The sequence below is a fragment of the Lagopus muta genome, chromosome 6 (genome assembly GCF_023343835.1).
Source record: "Lagopus muta isolate bLagMut1 chromosome 6, bLagMut1 primary, whole genome shotgun sequence".
Classification (NCBI taxonomy): Eukaryota; Metazoa; Chordata; class Aves; order Galliformes; family Phasianidae; genus Lagopus; species Lagopus muta.
The window spans coordinates 24,678,657-24,694,541 of record NC_064438.1 but is presented as its reverse complement, the minus strand read 5'-3'; the positions used below and the strand labels follow the sequence as shown (position 1 = coordinate 24,694,541).

Genomic DNA, 15,885 nt, shown 5'->3' with positions numbered 1-15,885 from the left:
GTTGGAAGTTTAATTTAACAGCAGCATTAACTCTGGCATATATATCTGCTTTCCTGTTCTTGCTAAATGCATAGGCTGTTGTAAGTCTCTCTGATACATTAGCAGAAGATATAGTGCTGCTGAAAGCACTTTATCTTTTCACTTTGAAACACCTTTTCCTACCTGTGCCAAAAAGCAAGTACCATCACTTGTCTGCTAAAACACTTATCTGTAAGGCTGAAAAGATCTCGAGGACGCTTTGTCAAAGGCATGTCACATCAGTCAGCCTGGGCAGTAATGGTGCTGCTCCAAATGGGAATTGTGCCAATGAAATGTATTGTGTTACATGGCAGCATGTGCCTTAACAGCTGGGGAATTCCTCACTGCTTAGATTCTTTCACAGAAGGTAATGTTGCCTTTTGGGTGGGTTTCTTGCAGTTTCCTGTGCCTCTCGAGCGATACACTTCCCCTCCTGAGGATAACTTGAACCTCCTGCGACATTACTTCCGAACACTGGTTACAGGTGCACTGCGCAACACCTGGTGCCCTGTTCTTTATGTGGTGGCCGTGGCTCATGTGAACAGCTTTATTTTCTCCCAAGACAGCACAACTCAGGTAGGTAAGGAATATCAGTGCCTCAGGGCTGGGAGCTTTGCACCTGGTATTCCCCAGTATCCATTGTGGTTTGTTGGTGGATCACCCGCCTTGGACTTGAAAACAAAGATTATAAGTATGGGGAGAGGACTGTGCAGTTGTCTGAGATCTGAAATTTGGAATCCGCACAGGAGACAGTAGACAGTAGACAGCCACTGTTGTTTGTAATATCCTGAGAAGCTTGCACTAATCATAGCCAATCCTACAGAAACAGAATCTAAGCATCTATGGGTGAATGTACAAAAGGAAAGAATGAAGCACGTGTAATGAAATTGCTGACCATGCATAGAGGGCTTGTAATAGTCTTAGCCTCTGCCAGGGACAGTCTAAAGGTATGGAGCGTTTTTTCCTTTTACCTTCTTTGAATAACTCACTGCCTGAGTTAACCAAGCAGGAGCCCTACCGTAGTCTCAAATCTCCAGCACTGGTTCCTCCTGCTAACTCTTTTCTCCCCTGATCTACAATTCTACTGGATTGTTGAGATGTCAACACGGGAAGGAGGAGTGGGAAGGACCCAAGAGTTTGCCACCTTAAAGTTTTTTTGATAGAACAAGCTGCTCTTTGGACCATTGTCTTAATAATTATAGCACTGTTCTAGAGTGCTGCAAGGCCTGTGGGCAGAGATGGCATTGTGCTGTATTAATTGAAGTTTATGCTTTGTTCTTAGGAGGCTGATGCTGCTCGGAAAAGCATGCTGCGGAAGACTTGGCTCTTGGTGGATGAGGTAAGATCTGTAAGGATCAATGTGTACCATTGAGGTTTTGTAGGGATGGTACTTCACAGATCTGCATTTTGGCTTTTGAAATTGTTGTTTATCTACATTGCTAACTTGAGAATGAAGAGATTGGCAGCAGGATTTCAACATGCAGTATCTACCAGTAGTGTTATCTAGTTCTTGTTACAATTAAACTCAACACAATGAGCCCTCTGGAACATAGATTAATGATTCTGTGATTCTATGAATTTCTTCTACTCTATTTCCATGCTTCTTGCCTGAGCAGTGTTTTTTCTGCGTAGTGTTAGATCCTATAGGGCTGGTTCTAGCACAGCTATGAACAGGCAGCCAGTACAGACCTCCCTTAACATTTAGTTGGATTCTTCCCCCACAGAAGAACAAAACAGATATTAAGTTTCTACTTTTCACCTTTCCATCCTGCCTTACCATACCAGATCTTGCTGAAGTTTATCATTTGTGTAACAGAGCTATGTAATTTTGTTTAGTATTTCAGTCCATTGTTAGAAGTTCCCACTCAAAACCCCATTTGGGCTTCTTGCAAGGGACTATTGAGAGAGATTGTTGAGGAAAGAGTTCAGAAGAGGAAAACTCATGCAAATCAAAAGACTTTCTTTGAAGAAACTGATTATTTTTTTTTTTTACAGCTCTTCTGTTGAAAGCATTGCAATTAAATATGTTGGATGTGGTAGTTGTATTGTCTGTCATGTTTACTTTGTTATGTCAGAAGTAGGAGAAAAGATTAGATTTGTACTTTTAAGACACGTCTAATGGCTGCTGTTTCTCTCCTCAGACCTTGAAAAAGCACCTTCTCTACTACAGACTGCTGAATGCAGAGAGCCCTTTGGGCTTTGACCTTTATGAGCAACTCCCTCCTATACGACTGAAGTACCTGCAGATGGTGATGCAAAAAGACAATAAGGGGAATGCACCAGTGCTTGTCTCATAGCTAAACACCTATAGAAGAGGACAGCTAGGGGGAAGAGCAGAAGAAAATTATGCTTCACTGATGAGAATATGCACATTTCAGATTGTTAAAGTGTCTTTCTTTGACACTTGTGGAATCTCTGCAAAGTGAAACACTGATAGAGTGCTCCCAGCCCTACTGCACAGCACAGATCTTCTCAAGATATGGCAATATGTGTCTGTGGTCTCTTTCTTATGAATGCTAGAGCATTTTCCAGAATACTCTCTCAGATTGTTCTGCTTCATCCTGGAGGAGGTGAAAATGTGTCTGAGAGACACTGGACTGATGAATAAACAAAAAGAACTGGAAAAACAAACAACGTTTCATTGATTCCAACAGGGGATTGTGAATTCTTATGATGATGTCTGTCTTCCTCTTGCTTTTTTGTGTCTTGGATTTTGAGTGGTTCCTTTCCCCCGCAGCTCCCAGCAAATAGAGTGACAACACGGGAGGAAAAAACTGATTTCTGTGGGGGCTTTTTTTGTTTGTTTGTTTTTTATAATTTTGATTCTCCAAGATACTTCTTGAGGATTGTATTCTGTGCGCATTATCAGTCAGATTTTATTGCGTCATACCTTTAACAAACAACAGATCCTGATGCAGTGGTGTAAACACTGGTCATTCTACCTTGGTTGTCTTTTGGATAGCCTCAAAACTGCTTTCTTTTCTCCCTTATTTAGTTACACATATAACAAGATCTGAAATAATTTTGTTGTAGGCAGAATATTAATCACTCCCCATTAGAGGAAAAACAGTCTGATTGTTTAACTAAAAGGTTCATTGTTTCCCTTCTGAGGAAAGGGGAATGTAATTTAAATTCTGAAGCAGAGATCCTAAGTTTACATCTTTTTTTTTCTTTCTTAAAAAAAGCTTATTTGATCCCAATTTTACATGCAAACTCAGTACTGCAGCCTCAAACACGAGGACTACAAATGTAGTGCCCTAAAAGACTAATCACACGTGCCACGTCAAGCCCAGAATTTACTTTTTAAGTGTAATCTCAGTGAGGTGGATGTTTCACTTGCATCCAGTCATTCTTGTAGAACTACAGTCAGTCTGGCAGGCTTTTGTTTGGAGAACTTCTATGAACAAAGCTTGTTATTTCTTTTCTATTGTTATTATGAATAAAGTCCTCTGGGAGGTGCATAGAGATGCCTATCCTGAAGACTTCAGATTCTCTCAGACTTATCAGACAATTTTCTAATTCTACCAGTACCCCTTAGGTTAGAAGAAAACCTTTTTTCCTTCACCTTTTTTGTCCCCTTATTTCAGATAGGACATGGGTGTAACTGATGTGTGATTTTAATTGTTTTTTTCATTATTGCTGTTTTTCCTATTGCAATTTTTGGTCTGCTGAGGTTAATAGCACATAATGTAATAAAGTACCAAGTAGTCAACTGTGACTTTTATTGTTAAATTGTTTAAAAAATATTTTATGTGATTAAAAGTTCAATTGAAAGCATGCAAGTTTTCATTTTAGATGGTTTAAGTCCAAGCAGCTGTCTTTGGAGAGTAATTGCATAGTAAAATGTAAGGACTTCTAGATGGCCACTTAAGTACTGCCATCAGCAAGGAATTCATCTTCTGCTCTTCTGATGTCCAGTTTATGAAAACCTCTTCCAGTCCTTTGTGTGATGTGAAGTTGAGTTTTGAAATCTATGTGAATGTAAATGAACATTTTGATAGTTCTGTAGTTTTTGTGTAACAGTGAGAATGCTCTACTCTTTATTTAAACCTCTTTAGTTTCATAGCTCTGTCTGCAGTTCATCAATACATTCAGAGTGCCACATGCTGTGAGGTGGGGTGAGTCACTACCTGCCAAATGTGTGTACATGGTGCAAGGGAAAGCAGTAAAAAAAAACAACTTGTGTGTCAGTGGGAAAGCAGTAAAAAAAAAAAATTGTTCACAGATAATATTTGGAGATAAAGGGAAGAGGTGTAATAAATCTATTCTGTGAACTCTGAGGAGGAAGGGATCAGGTTTTGTAAAGTCCTCTCGTTCCCAAATGCTCCTCAAGCCATCAGTGTGTGCCCACAAAATACTTCTGACAGGATTCTGTAGCAGGCATCAGAAATATAAGGAAGAGATCCCAAACAGTTCTGTTGTCATGCTTATTTGCAGAACATTTTAAGCATGTCGCGCGTTAGCCATAAGACTTCAAAACTTTGGCAATGACTGAGACAGTACAGCAGCTCTAAGCTTGAAATTTGTAAGGCTTTTGGGAGCCTTCTTCCAGATTCCTCTGCAGAACACTAGAGGGCATTGCTTTCTCTATTTTAAATACAGACTTTCACACATGCAGCAAAATTGGTACTAAAACAAAAAACCCTGAAACTTAGTTTGAGCTTCCTGCATTTTTGAGTACACTGTAGGAGAAAATGTGGAGAGTTCAGTGAACTTTCACGTGAGGTATTGCTAAGAATTCCCTCTGGAAGAAACAGTTGATTTGCGTGAGCCACAGTGCAAGTGGTTTGAATTCTCTGGACTGGGGTCCAGCTTTGATGGCATGGCCTGCTTCTGCTGAGCAGCTCCCAGAGAAACAGGCAGCTCAGCAGCAGTGCTCCACGGGTGGGAAGGGCTGAGCTGTGTAGGAGAGAGCTGGGCAAGAAATCAAAACCCCAGTGTAAGAAGCAGTGTTTGGGATATTTAAGACGGTAACGTAACCATGAAGCATTGTATGTTGCATTGTAGTTGCATTCTACTGTATTTATTGACCACTTCCTTTTGGCTGTTGAATGTAATAATCCATTTATTTATAACGTAATAATTCGTTTTCTGCCTGGCTACCTATTCTTAGGCAAATTCTGAAAACCTTTTGCTCTTGAAGCTGTGGATATATGGAGCCAGCTGTAAGTTTTGGGTGTACAAATACACTGCAGGTCACACATACATCTCTTACAGGGTCAGACAGCAGAAACACAGCTTTTGCTCCTTTGCAGTTCTATGGTGTTCTCTTAAAGATCTCTGCGACAGGCTTGTGCCTCCAGCTCAACTGAATTTGGGGCAAAATATGTTTTCTTCTCGTTTTTGAAAGTTCATCCATTCCCTCCATTTACAGAGGTGGCCCTCTGATATTCCTTGTATAAATAACTTAGGGGTAATTTACTGGCCTTTACCCTTGTTTTCAGAAACTTTGACCAGAGGACCCCCTGTAGAGACATCCCCTCTGTGCTCCCTGCCTCTGAGCGGTCGCTGTGGTGCACAGGCTGCTAATCAACGAAGGTCATTTTAAACCAAGCAACACCTGCTCTGCCTTTGGATCAAGTTAATTTTTTGTCGAGGCACAGTCAGCAGATACTGGCCACCACCTGGGAGCCCTGCTGACCCCCCACACCCACGTGCAGCTCCTGGTGCAACAGCCAGTGCAGAGCTGAGGGCGCTGAGTGGAACTTTCCAGAACGCCCTGAGTGGTGCCAGCTGCCCCCAGGGCGGCCCCACACAAAGGGGAGGCAGCTGCAGCAGGGCAGGGAAGCAGGGGCACCTGAGCCCTCTGAGCTGTGGAGGGATCGGCAGCAGAAGCAGGAGGAAAGCGCTGTGCTTCTTCCCTTTTTTTTCTACTTCTTGGTGTGTGGAGTAGCTGGTGGGACTGCGGACGCCGTGAGCTAGGTTAGTAGCGAACTACGTGTTTTGTGTGGTGGGCTCTGGGCTGCTGTGTGCCTGGCAGGCAAGAAGGAGGGCACCTGTGCCTTCTCTTTGGGTTTGTGGAGGATTTTGTGCTGCTGCGGTGATGGTTGTGTTTTTGGACTGTGCTGGATGTCACCTCATGCTTACCCCATAGGACAAAGAGAGTTACATAAGCTCCCCAGCACAGTGCTCACCCTCATGTCAGCGAGGCCCTGGTTTGCAGGGCTCTGGATGTACAGAGGGGTTCTAGCAGGCCTGGGGGCCCTCTGCTAGGAACAGCCTGGTCCTAGCAGCCAGAGGACCCAGCAAGGCAGGGGAACGTGGATGGTGGCTCAGGTTTTGGTTGTGTTCTCCCTGGGCTTCTTGCAGAGCTGAGGTAGTGGTTCTTTCCTCTCTCCTACATCCCTTTCTTTCTGTACTCCTCTCTTGAGCTTCCTAGCTGTCTTTTATCAGGATTTCTTTCCCTTTTGGTCTTCATCTTTCTATTTTTAATTGCCCTCATTCTTACTGCAGCTTGTACCTGCTCTCATCTTTTCTTGCTCCCGTGGCTGTGTGCAGAAGCACTCAGTAGCACAACAGTTTAACTGGAGCACAAAGGTGCTGCTACTGAGTTCCGGGTGGTAGCTCAATGGTCTCTTGTCTGAAGATCTTGGCAGATACCAATAAATAATGCTTGTGATGTGCCTACATGGAAGTCTTAGGAGAAAACGAGCTATAACTTTAAGGTTTAGATTGACTACTGCGTAAGTGGTATAGGCACTGCACCATTTGGGTCTGTTCTGTCAGAGATGTGATGACACTTCAGTAATTAATCTGTTATGTTTGTCTGTTAAAGGGAAAACTGAAGCTTGTGAATTAAGTGACTTTTCTATTTTTGCTTCCACAGTCAACTTTCACTGCACAAAATCAATGAGCATATCTCCGAAAACAATGGTTTAGACTTCTTTTAGTGCAGATGGGCTTTTGCTAGCAGCTTCCCTCACTGTGTGCATTCAGCATGGTTTTTGATCTTTTTGGAATACCAGGGCATACAGCCGTAGGATTCTTAGAGTTGGAAGGGACCTTCAGAGGTCATCTTGTCCAAACTCCTCTGCAATGAACAGGCATGTGAGGAGCTCTCAATTACCTCCAGGTGTGTGTTGCTGGTAGTGAATTGTAGTTTCAGGCAGGGTTGATCTGTGTCACACTGTGAAGATGCTATGACAGCCATGCTAATGTGCTGTGCAGCAACTGTCAAGATATTTGTTAGCATTCTTCACAGGAAATCAGCTTGCTGCTCCTGGCATCAATATTTCTTTCGTATAGATTATAAAAATGAAATATAGAGCAATACAAAAGTTTCTCTGTTAAAGTATCATGCATCTCTTGTCTGACATGCATGTCAGCTCACTCACAAAATCTTACTGCACGCCACAGATGGCAGCTCATTTTTGTTCCTCTTGGTTCTGTCTCCTCTAAGATTGATCAAGTTTGGATGAAATATATTTGGGCAGAAGCTGCCACTGCTTTCCCACTGTCTGTCCACTGATAAAAGAAGTGGGAGGAGCATAGGAATGTTAAGTGAACTTTCTAGTGTGATTCTGCCTTTTTTTCTTTTTTGGTACTGTTACATGTTATTTCTGGAGGAAAGTGTGGGCTTGCTGACCATTCTTTTTTACCATGAGCTCTCATCAGCAAGTTTTACTTTTTATAGTCATCTCTGAAGCTCAGATTTCAGTGGTGGATTATTACTTATTTTTGTTAAAGGACAATTTGCAAGCTAAAAGTGGGATTCAGCACCTGGATATCTCTATTGAGCAGCACTTGTAGACAGCTACTCCGGCTCTTCACCAATCAAGTGGTTTTGCTGTCAGTGTACACTGGTGCCATAACAACCCAGCACTGTACTGTTGGAAAAAGTAGTGAGTGCACCCATGTGAGTTTTGCAGAACTGCTCTAGAGCTAGTGTGTAAGTGGGGGCAAGAAAGTGATTGCCTGCCCACCAGTTCTTTCTGCTACCAAGTAACTCTAGAGGTTAAGAAACAACTCTTAATATTGTAACTTACCTTCTCCTTTGAATCCGCGGTCTTTGCTTACTGGTTTCTGTAAATATTTATTTTGGTCCTTCTTATAGTTCACTGCAGATGGAAGAAAGAATAAAGCCTGTAGCTAGCATGGAGTTCTTGGCCTCTGTTTAAACAGAAAAAGCAATTTTATAGCCATTTTAAACCCTTGCCAGGAACATGCAGTTTCTGGTCCAAATTAGAGAGAAAATACGATGTGCTCTTGAAAAAACAATAGACTGAGGTTAGGGTAATCTCACATGGTGTAGGAGATCCCTGTGAGAGCACCCTCAACTACTGGGCTGACAGTTGCTCTGATGTAGAATGTTTTCCCAGTTTGCTGATGTTTCCACCTTGTTCTCATGCTACACTGAACTTTGATGGTGTCACATTGTACCTAAAATCAAATTCTTACTTAACGGTTCATCCTTACCAAATGTTTATGAAGAATGAATTAGCATAGGATCAAGGTTCTTAGAGTACGATAAATGTAGTTACTGGTTTAGCTCAATCTTTGTAATTTAGGTAACCACATATTACTGCATCAAACTGTACGAAATCAGTAACTGGAAAATATTCCCATTCTCCTTACTGCATACTGGAAGCTAAACATTGCTGGTGCCTGACTCATCGGCTTTGCCACCTGTGTGAGAGGAGCAAGAATGAGTGAGTGTGAGGGAGTCCTGTTTGGGGATGGGGGTGTAATCTGGCTGCAGAGGGGAAAGACTTACTGGAAAGTTGCATGCATTAAGAAGGAAGTCATGTGCTTTTATCCTCTGTTCAGCAATGGCACAAACTTCACAATGAGAAACTGCTTCAGCCTGGTAATGCCAAGGGATCATGGGAGGTAAGTGCTCTAAGTAACCATAATTGAGCACTTCTTTGATAACAAGCTTTCCTCTTCCTCTAACTGCAGAATGATAGCATACTTCTCTTGGCAGACAGTTCTGGATGGAGAGCTCATTTCAAAGGCAGCCTTTGCTGTTAATACCCAGAGGCACACTCTAGCCCAGGCATTCCTTTTTGTGTGTGCAGGCATGCTTCTGTTAAGACTTTGACTATTTCAAAGCTTAATTCTTCTTGTGACAGATGTGATTGTCCTCTTACACTTTTATGAAAGTAAAGATCCCTTGCCATTTTGCTACATCTGTATTCCATGTCTTCTGCAGATCAAGCTGTGTGTGCCTTCAGGATTTTATTGCTGCTATATTCTTCTAAGGGATGATCTGTCCACTGCACTGGGAAACTAAGCATTCACTACATGGCCCAGTTGAAGCTTCCGTTATTTGCTTTTTCTGCTCTCCCATCCACTCCTGTGGATCTCCATATTTTATGAACTCCAGGGAGTTTTGAGGCCCTCAGTAATGCTATTTGTAAAGAAGTTTTGGAATTAATGTATGCTTCTGAGGCATCCTGGGTGTTAGCTGGTGTGCCTGGGATGAACCTGTGTGTTTCCCTTAATTTCTATCAAAAAAATTGTGCTCTGATGATTCAAAGTTTACTTGCCAAGACCACCTGCTGACCATCTGTTTGGCTTTGTTATCTCGAGCTATCCTGAACTTGTCCCCATCTCCCTGGATGCTGTTGTATGCATTTATTCAATAGCAAAGGTGTAAGTGTTTTACTCTACTTCATTTATAATTTATCTGTTGGCACCTGGTATTTGGGAATCTTTATTTTCTGACCACTTTGAGGTACATGATTTAATGAAAATGGAACCATGCTGAAGTCCATAATGAATCTCTCACCTGTTGCACTGTGTGCTTCCATGTTCCTTAGAAACATTAGTGTTCATAACCTTGTTGTAGGGGCAGCAGGCAGTGTGCACACGTGGATTGCTTCACCTAATGCTGAGGTAGGGAGGACTCAGTCATGTATTACAGCACACAGAAAAGCTATGTGGTATTTTAGCCTGGAGAGCAGGGTAATGTATTTAGATGAATCTGTAAGATTGATAGAGGTAGTTATCTAAATTGGTTTGTTTCCAGACCAGTGGGATTAACAGCCCTCTTTTTGCAAAAAGTGTTATGAGATCTTTAATGATCACACAGGGTCAAGACCCCCGTTTTATGTCTCATCTGAAAGATCATGAACTTATAACTGCTGATCTATCACTGTCTTATCTCACTATCTAGTCTAGAGACTACTTTATTTTAGACAAGATATGTGCTGCTGGAAGCCTAAATGCCATCAAAGCTTTTAGTCCTGCCATGTTCCTTGCCTGAGGAAGTTTTAAACGGGTTTTTATTCTGATGTATTTTTGATTCGTTTTTCCCTTTTCACGGCAGGCCAAAGTGAGGCTGCAAAGAATATTTTCCAGTCTGTACCTCTGTCATTTACTGCTACACAGAGGACTGCTTACTGAGCCAAGCCTGAAAATGACTGATTCCTGGGCTGTTCAGGAGGATGTCTGCTTCCCAGGGCTTTTTCTGAGGTGGCTCATCTCAGTCTATGTGCCCACGTCTCACAAAAGCCCCTGTTTGCTTCTTACAGTAAAACTGTGTCCATAGCAAACTGAAGAAAGTGGCAGCTATGTGTGACACACCACACTGCTTTCAGGCATTTCAGAAATAACTGTTTCATGTGCGCATGCATGTGCCTGTACAAAACATTCTAGGAAACTTAAAAGCAAGTTCTTTTTTTGGTAGCCTAGCTCTTCTCTGATGAGGTATGCCAGGAAATTAGAGGAGCTGCCCCTCCCAACTATTCTTAGTGTATTGCATAGGTATGGAGTATGGACCCAGTTCACAACTTCACCGTTTTTAAGGTGTGGGCATCAGATTTCTATTCTCTCAATGCATTCATATATGGCCACATGATTTACTTGCTACCCATAAACACCCATGAATAATAACAGCACAAAAACATACAGTCACGTGGTCCCTGTGAAGGGTCTGTTTGGCCCACAGCAAGGAAATGCATCTCTGCAGTAAGATCTCTCTGATCAAGACAGATATTATTTGAGGTAAGAGAAAATGGACAAAGGAAAATACTTGGCTATTTCAGGGTGTTCAGAGAATGAGCTGTGCTGTGTCCCTCTATCTGTTGATTCAGAAGTTTTGTCTACCCCAAAGAAGGCATCACTGCACGTCATCTGTGCTTTGAGCAGCTTCATTTCAGCAGCAGTAGAAGAGGTGAAATTGAAATCAGAAGGTCTTAATTTCGCAGGAAAGGAAATTTGTTCTGAGACGAAAGGTTTTTCTCTCTTGAGTCACCAAAATATTATTACCCCTTGATTCAATTTGGAAGCTCTTTAGGATGCTGTAGTCATATGGCTGGCTGGTGGTCTGGGTAACCTCATCACTGCTGTGCTCATGAACGACGTGCTGCAGGCTGGTCACACTGCGCTGTTTGACTCATGGCTGTGAAGGTCAAACACAAGGGCCTCATCTGGGGCCTGTGATCGGCAGGGGCATTGAGCTAGTAACCATGTGTAGGAATAAATCAGTCCTTTCTGTAGGCGTGGGTGGAGGAGGAGTCCAACTGCAGAAAAATAACACTGGTATTGTGCATCAGTCAGAGCTTCTGAATCATCTGAGGAAGGCAAGTCAGCGAGACCTATTTGTCCAGAGGAAGCATCTTGTCCTAAAGCTCTGAGCTGCTACAGCAAACTTGAAAAGCTCACGTCATGCCTCTATTGTCTGTGCACTGTGCTGTTGAAAGCTGATGGCTCAAAATATCATCTTACAAAATAAATAAATAGAATTTCTCAAAGTAGTCTATAAGCACTAATGCATTTGAGCAACCTAATTCCTTCTTGAAGCGGACTGTTTCTCCTGTTTGACAGATGGGAAAGTTGTAGCGTAGAGTATGTGGGCTAAGGCACCTGCCCAAGGCCTCACTGAAAACATGTGGTGGGGAAAAGTCAGCCTTGTGTCTTTCCCTCTTTGTTCCTCTGGTTATCGTAACCAAGGTCCATCTCGCTGCTCTTGTGGAGGCTCAGCCTGTGGCTTTTTGGGCTTGCTAGTGAATGTTAGGCTGGGAAGCCCACCCTAGATATTTTGGTACTTTCACCCAAACACCTGGTGTCATCCAAACTCATTCAAACATACTTACCTTTTAAAATTTATCTCTCATCCAGTGCAGTAGAGTGGAAAGCGTTCAGCCTTACTTCAAATCTTAACCCTGACTATGTGCAGAACTTGACTGCAGGGACTGCTGAGCCTTTTGGATGTGAGCAGGTGCATCTGCCAGCATGCCTGAGTCCCAAAAGTCTGTTGCTGCAAGCGTACACACATATCCAGCAAAAATATGTTTTTAGCCTAGTTTCTTCATGAATGTGGTTTGGGGAATTGTGTTATCCATTAGATACACCCTTCTAATAACTTTAGAACCCACAGATCAATTTATACCAGTGAAACAAAATAGGGAGCAAAACTATCAAGTCTCTGTGAGTTTCATGAGAGCAGTAGGCATCCATTAGTGCCTCTGCTGTGAGAAGAGCGAGGCTATTTCCATTCTTGTTTGGTAGGAAACAGCTGGCTGCTTAGCACAGGCATTCTAGCTGACCAGACAGTAGCTCTATGGGTCCATGGTGCATTCTGCCTTCCTGGTGTGCTGCTATGTGAAACAAGGAGAGGTGTGGAATGAGCCTGAGAAAACAAAGTCACCTTCAGGAGCTGCGGGTGAGTGTGGCAGGAGACAGTCTGAGTTTCCTTCATTTCACTGCTTATATAAAGTTGATAAACTTTATCAATTGCTGTGACAGCTTTATCTGTGTTATGTATGATAAGGAAAATATGGTGATAATTGTCTGAAAGAAATGCAGAAAATGTCACACACTTGGGATTTTGCTAAAGCACTTCTTACACAGAAAAACTGATGACAAATACGTTTACAATGGTATGCATGGAGTTGCTATCACATGGTCTGTGAGTAAGCAGGAGGATGTATAGGTAGGAAAATAGGAAATGGTAGGGGTGATGTTGAGGAGCAGAGTCCTGGGCAGGGATGGGTATTGCCAGAGGACTTGTTCAAGGCCTTGACCAGTGATCTGAGAAATAACAAACAACCCATTAGTTCATTGATGCTGCTAATATGGAAAGCATTGTGGGCATTAGATAAATACAAAAGCAACTAAAAGCCTAGAAATCTGGGTGTCAGAATTCAAATGGGCAACTTTATGAAACAGGTTAACTGGAGGCAAGTTTGTATGGAAGAGGTTGAGAGGTCAGTTGAGGCTCCTTAGTGGTAAGTGGAGTCTTTGGATCAGGTGTGCATGGGCAGCAGCCTCTCCTCAGAGAACAAGGTGATGACAAGATGTGTTACTTCAAGTAGTTTGGATCTGACATCTGATGTCCCATGGTAAAACTCCCCTCCCCTCACCTCTGAGTAAATAGAAAGCAGTTTTCAAATGTGGAGTGGAGTGTAATATTTCAAATGTAGTGAAATGCTCTTTGAGTGGAGCTGAGGAAAGAGTCAGACACCAAAGAAAGGCCATGGAGGACCTGTTTTGGAAAGTTGAGAAGAACAGAGTAAGGTATTGCTAAATCCTTTAAGAAAACAAGAATCAACCAATCAACCAAAAAAAAAGTTCTCAAAAGAGAACAGGAGAAAATGTGCATAGAAATTTTGCCTATTATTTTTTGGTTTTAATAATGGACTCGTGCAGAGAACAGAAGGCATCTATGCTACAGTAATAAAAAACCAAAATACAAGCAAATTCTCTGCTCAGCTTGGGACTCAGACCAAACTGGTAGACACAAATTCCTCGTATGATAGGAGACATTCTCCTCTTCTTCCTAAGACTGAAAAGAGCAATGACCCCTGTTTGATCTTTCACATTTGCACTTTGATTTTGTTCTCAGTCCATTTCTGACAGGAACAATTCCTCACCTCCAGCCTTCTATGTGCTGTGCTCAGGTACATGTGTTTCTCTGGAAAACTTCAGATGTGTGAGGTTGCAGCAGGGGTGCATGCTGTAATACTAGATTGTGTGGCACTATGAATCTTTCCTGGACTAAATTCACACAATTGATCAAATTAACTGAATGGGATCTGGAGACACCTCACAGACTTCAAAGGACACGTGAGTGGCACTACTTCATCTCTTCAAGTAACGATAGAAATAAATATTTGTTTTTATAACAAGTTTTTATTACCTCTTGCTTTATCTGTGTTGTATATTTATAAGGAAAATATGGTGATAATTGATTGAAGAGCTATACTTTACTCTCTGTCAAATGTCCCCAAGCTAATGGTTGATTTTTTTTTTTTTTTTTTTTTTTTTTTTTTTGCTGTTTTCCGGCAGTCTTACAGAATTTATTCTCCCTCAGGTGTCTCTGCTCTCTGTAGTCACCTAGTACCAGAATTCAGTATATTTGTGCCTCCAAACACATTTCCTTCTGTCCGTTTGTTCCCCGTAATTGTTGCAGTTGTTTTTGTTTTTGATGGAATAATTGAGAGTGCATTTACTATACGTAGGGGAGGGGTAGGAAGGAATCAATCTCCCGTGTCATTAAAAGCACAGAGGGAAAAACTAACAACACTCCCTGGCGGGTATCCATGGCTTTAATGTCCCTTTCATGTAGCTTGATTTTCACTAATGAACAAGCTGTTTGTTTAGTGCTCTTAAATGAAGATTTCGCTTCAAGAGTTGACACTGAGAGAAGGATAGGATAAAGGAAAGGCATGGAAGAATGATGTGTGATGCCATAATGACACTCGTGTGAAGTTTTTTTATTTTTTGTTTTAGCTGGAGGAGCTGCTCTGCTCTGCTTTGCTATCCTCAGGCAGCTCCTCTGCCGTTTGCAAGGTCAGGATTTTCTGGCTCACTCAGAGAGGATGCTCTCTGACCAATGAGGCATGAAATAGCAGTTGGAGAAAGGCTTGATAAATATTGATTCAGAAATTGCCATGGCTGCTGACTCTGCGATTGGCCTGTTTACCCAGCAAATGGAAGAGAAATGGAAAGAAGTTGCCCATTTCTCAGTGATAGTGGAACATGCACTTTTCAACACTGCCCTAGATATTTATGAGGAAAGGGGCTGAAAGCTCAGTCCAGTGTGATTTTTCAGAAAGGCACTAATCCACTAAAGGATACAAGGTTTTGCAATCCTTTCTTCTACCAGTGGCCTTCTATTCTTGCTTCCAATAACTTCTCTAAGAATAGTTATGCTATCCTGCCGGAAGGCAGGAAAGTTTCGAAGACAAGCAAGACAGACACTTGGCTGCTTTGGGGAGTGTGTGTGCAGCCATCTCAGACTGAAGTGAATATGCAGTACTCTAAACTGAATGATTTAGATTGCTGTTGTTAGCCAGCTATGAGCCTCAGTCTATGGTTCATCTCTGAGAAGTCAGTGCTCCTTACCTTGCTAGATCTCTCAGCAATATAAATTTAGTTCAAGGAACGTTTGGATTTTGTTTTGAGGGATATGGTTTAGTGAGGACCATTGGTGATAGGTGGATGGTTGGACTGGATGATCTTGTAGGCCTTTTCCAACACTGGTGTTTCTGTGATTCTGTGAAATTTGGGCTGGCACTTCAGTATTTTGCATCATGAGGTTGTGCTCCTACCAACTTGCCTGCTAGGGACCCAAAAGGCAGGTTTCCTCTATTGCCAACCAGAGCCTGTATTTCAAAAGTTACATCTGGAGTGATTAACTCAAGTTCAATATTGTGTTAATGCAGTCATCAGATCTTGGGATTGTCTCAGAGTGCAGGTAAAAATGAGCTCAATCTCTGCCAGTTGTACTCAGTGGAGGTATCCCTTGGGTGAAGCATTCCTGAATGCCACCTAAGCTTAGGGGATCTCTGGCCAGAGTCATGGGGTTTCCCCTTCCTCTCTCTCTTGAAATAAACCCTGCACTGATGCAGCGCTTGCTATCCACGCTTTTCCTGTTAAACATGAAATCTGTGAAATCTATGTGCCATTTTGAAAACGTAT

At 42.3% G+C, this 15,885-nt stretch overlaps 1 protein-coding gene across 10 annotated transcripts in view; it reads left to right on the top strand.

Annotated features, from left to right (window-relative positions):
• RPAP1 (RNA polymerase II associated protein 1) overlaps positions 1-3,730 on the top strand; it is a 38,934-nt gene extending 35,204 nt beyond the window's left edge. For 9 of the 10 annotated variants that reach the window (XM_048949977.1, XM_048949981.1, XM_048949980.1 and 6 more), the window contains 3 exons: positions 418-594; positions 1,301-1,357; positions 2,160-3,730. In XM_048949977.1, coding sequence (XP_048805934.1) covers positions 418-594; positions 1,301-1,357; positions 2,160-2,315 — 390 coding nt within the window. In that variant the 3' untranslated portion in view covers positions 2,316-3,730. The other variant, XM_048949986.1, reaches the window with a different exon arrangement.
• The last annotated feature ends 12,155 nt before the right edge of the window (positions 3,731-15,885 follow it).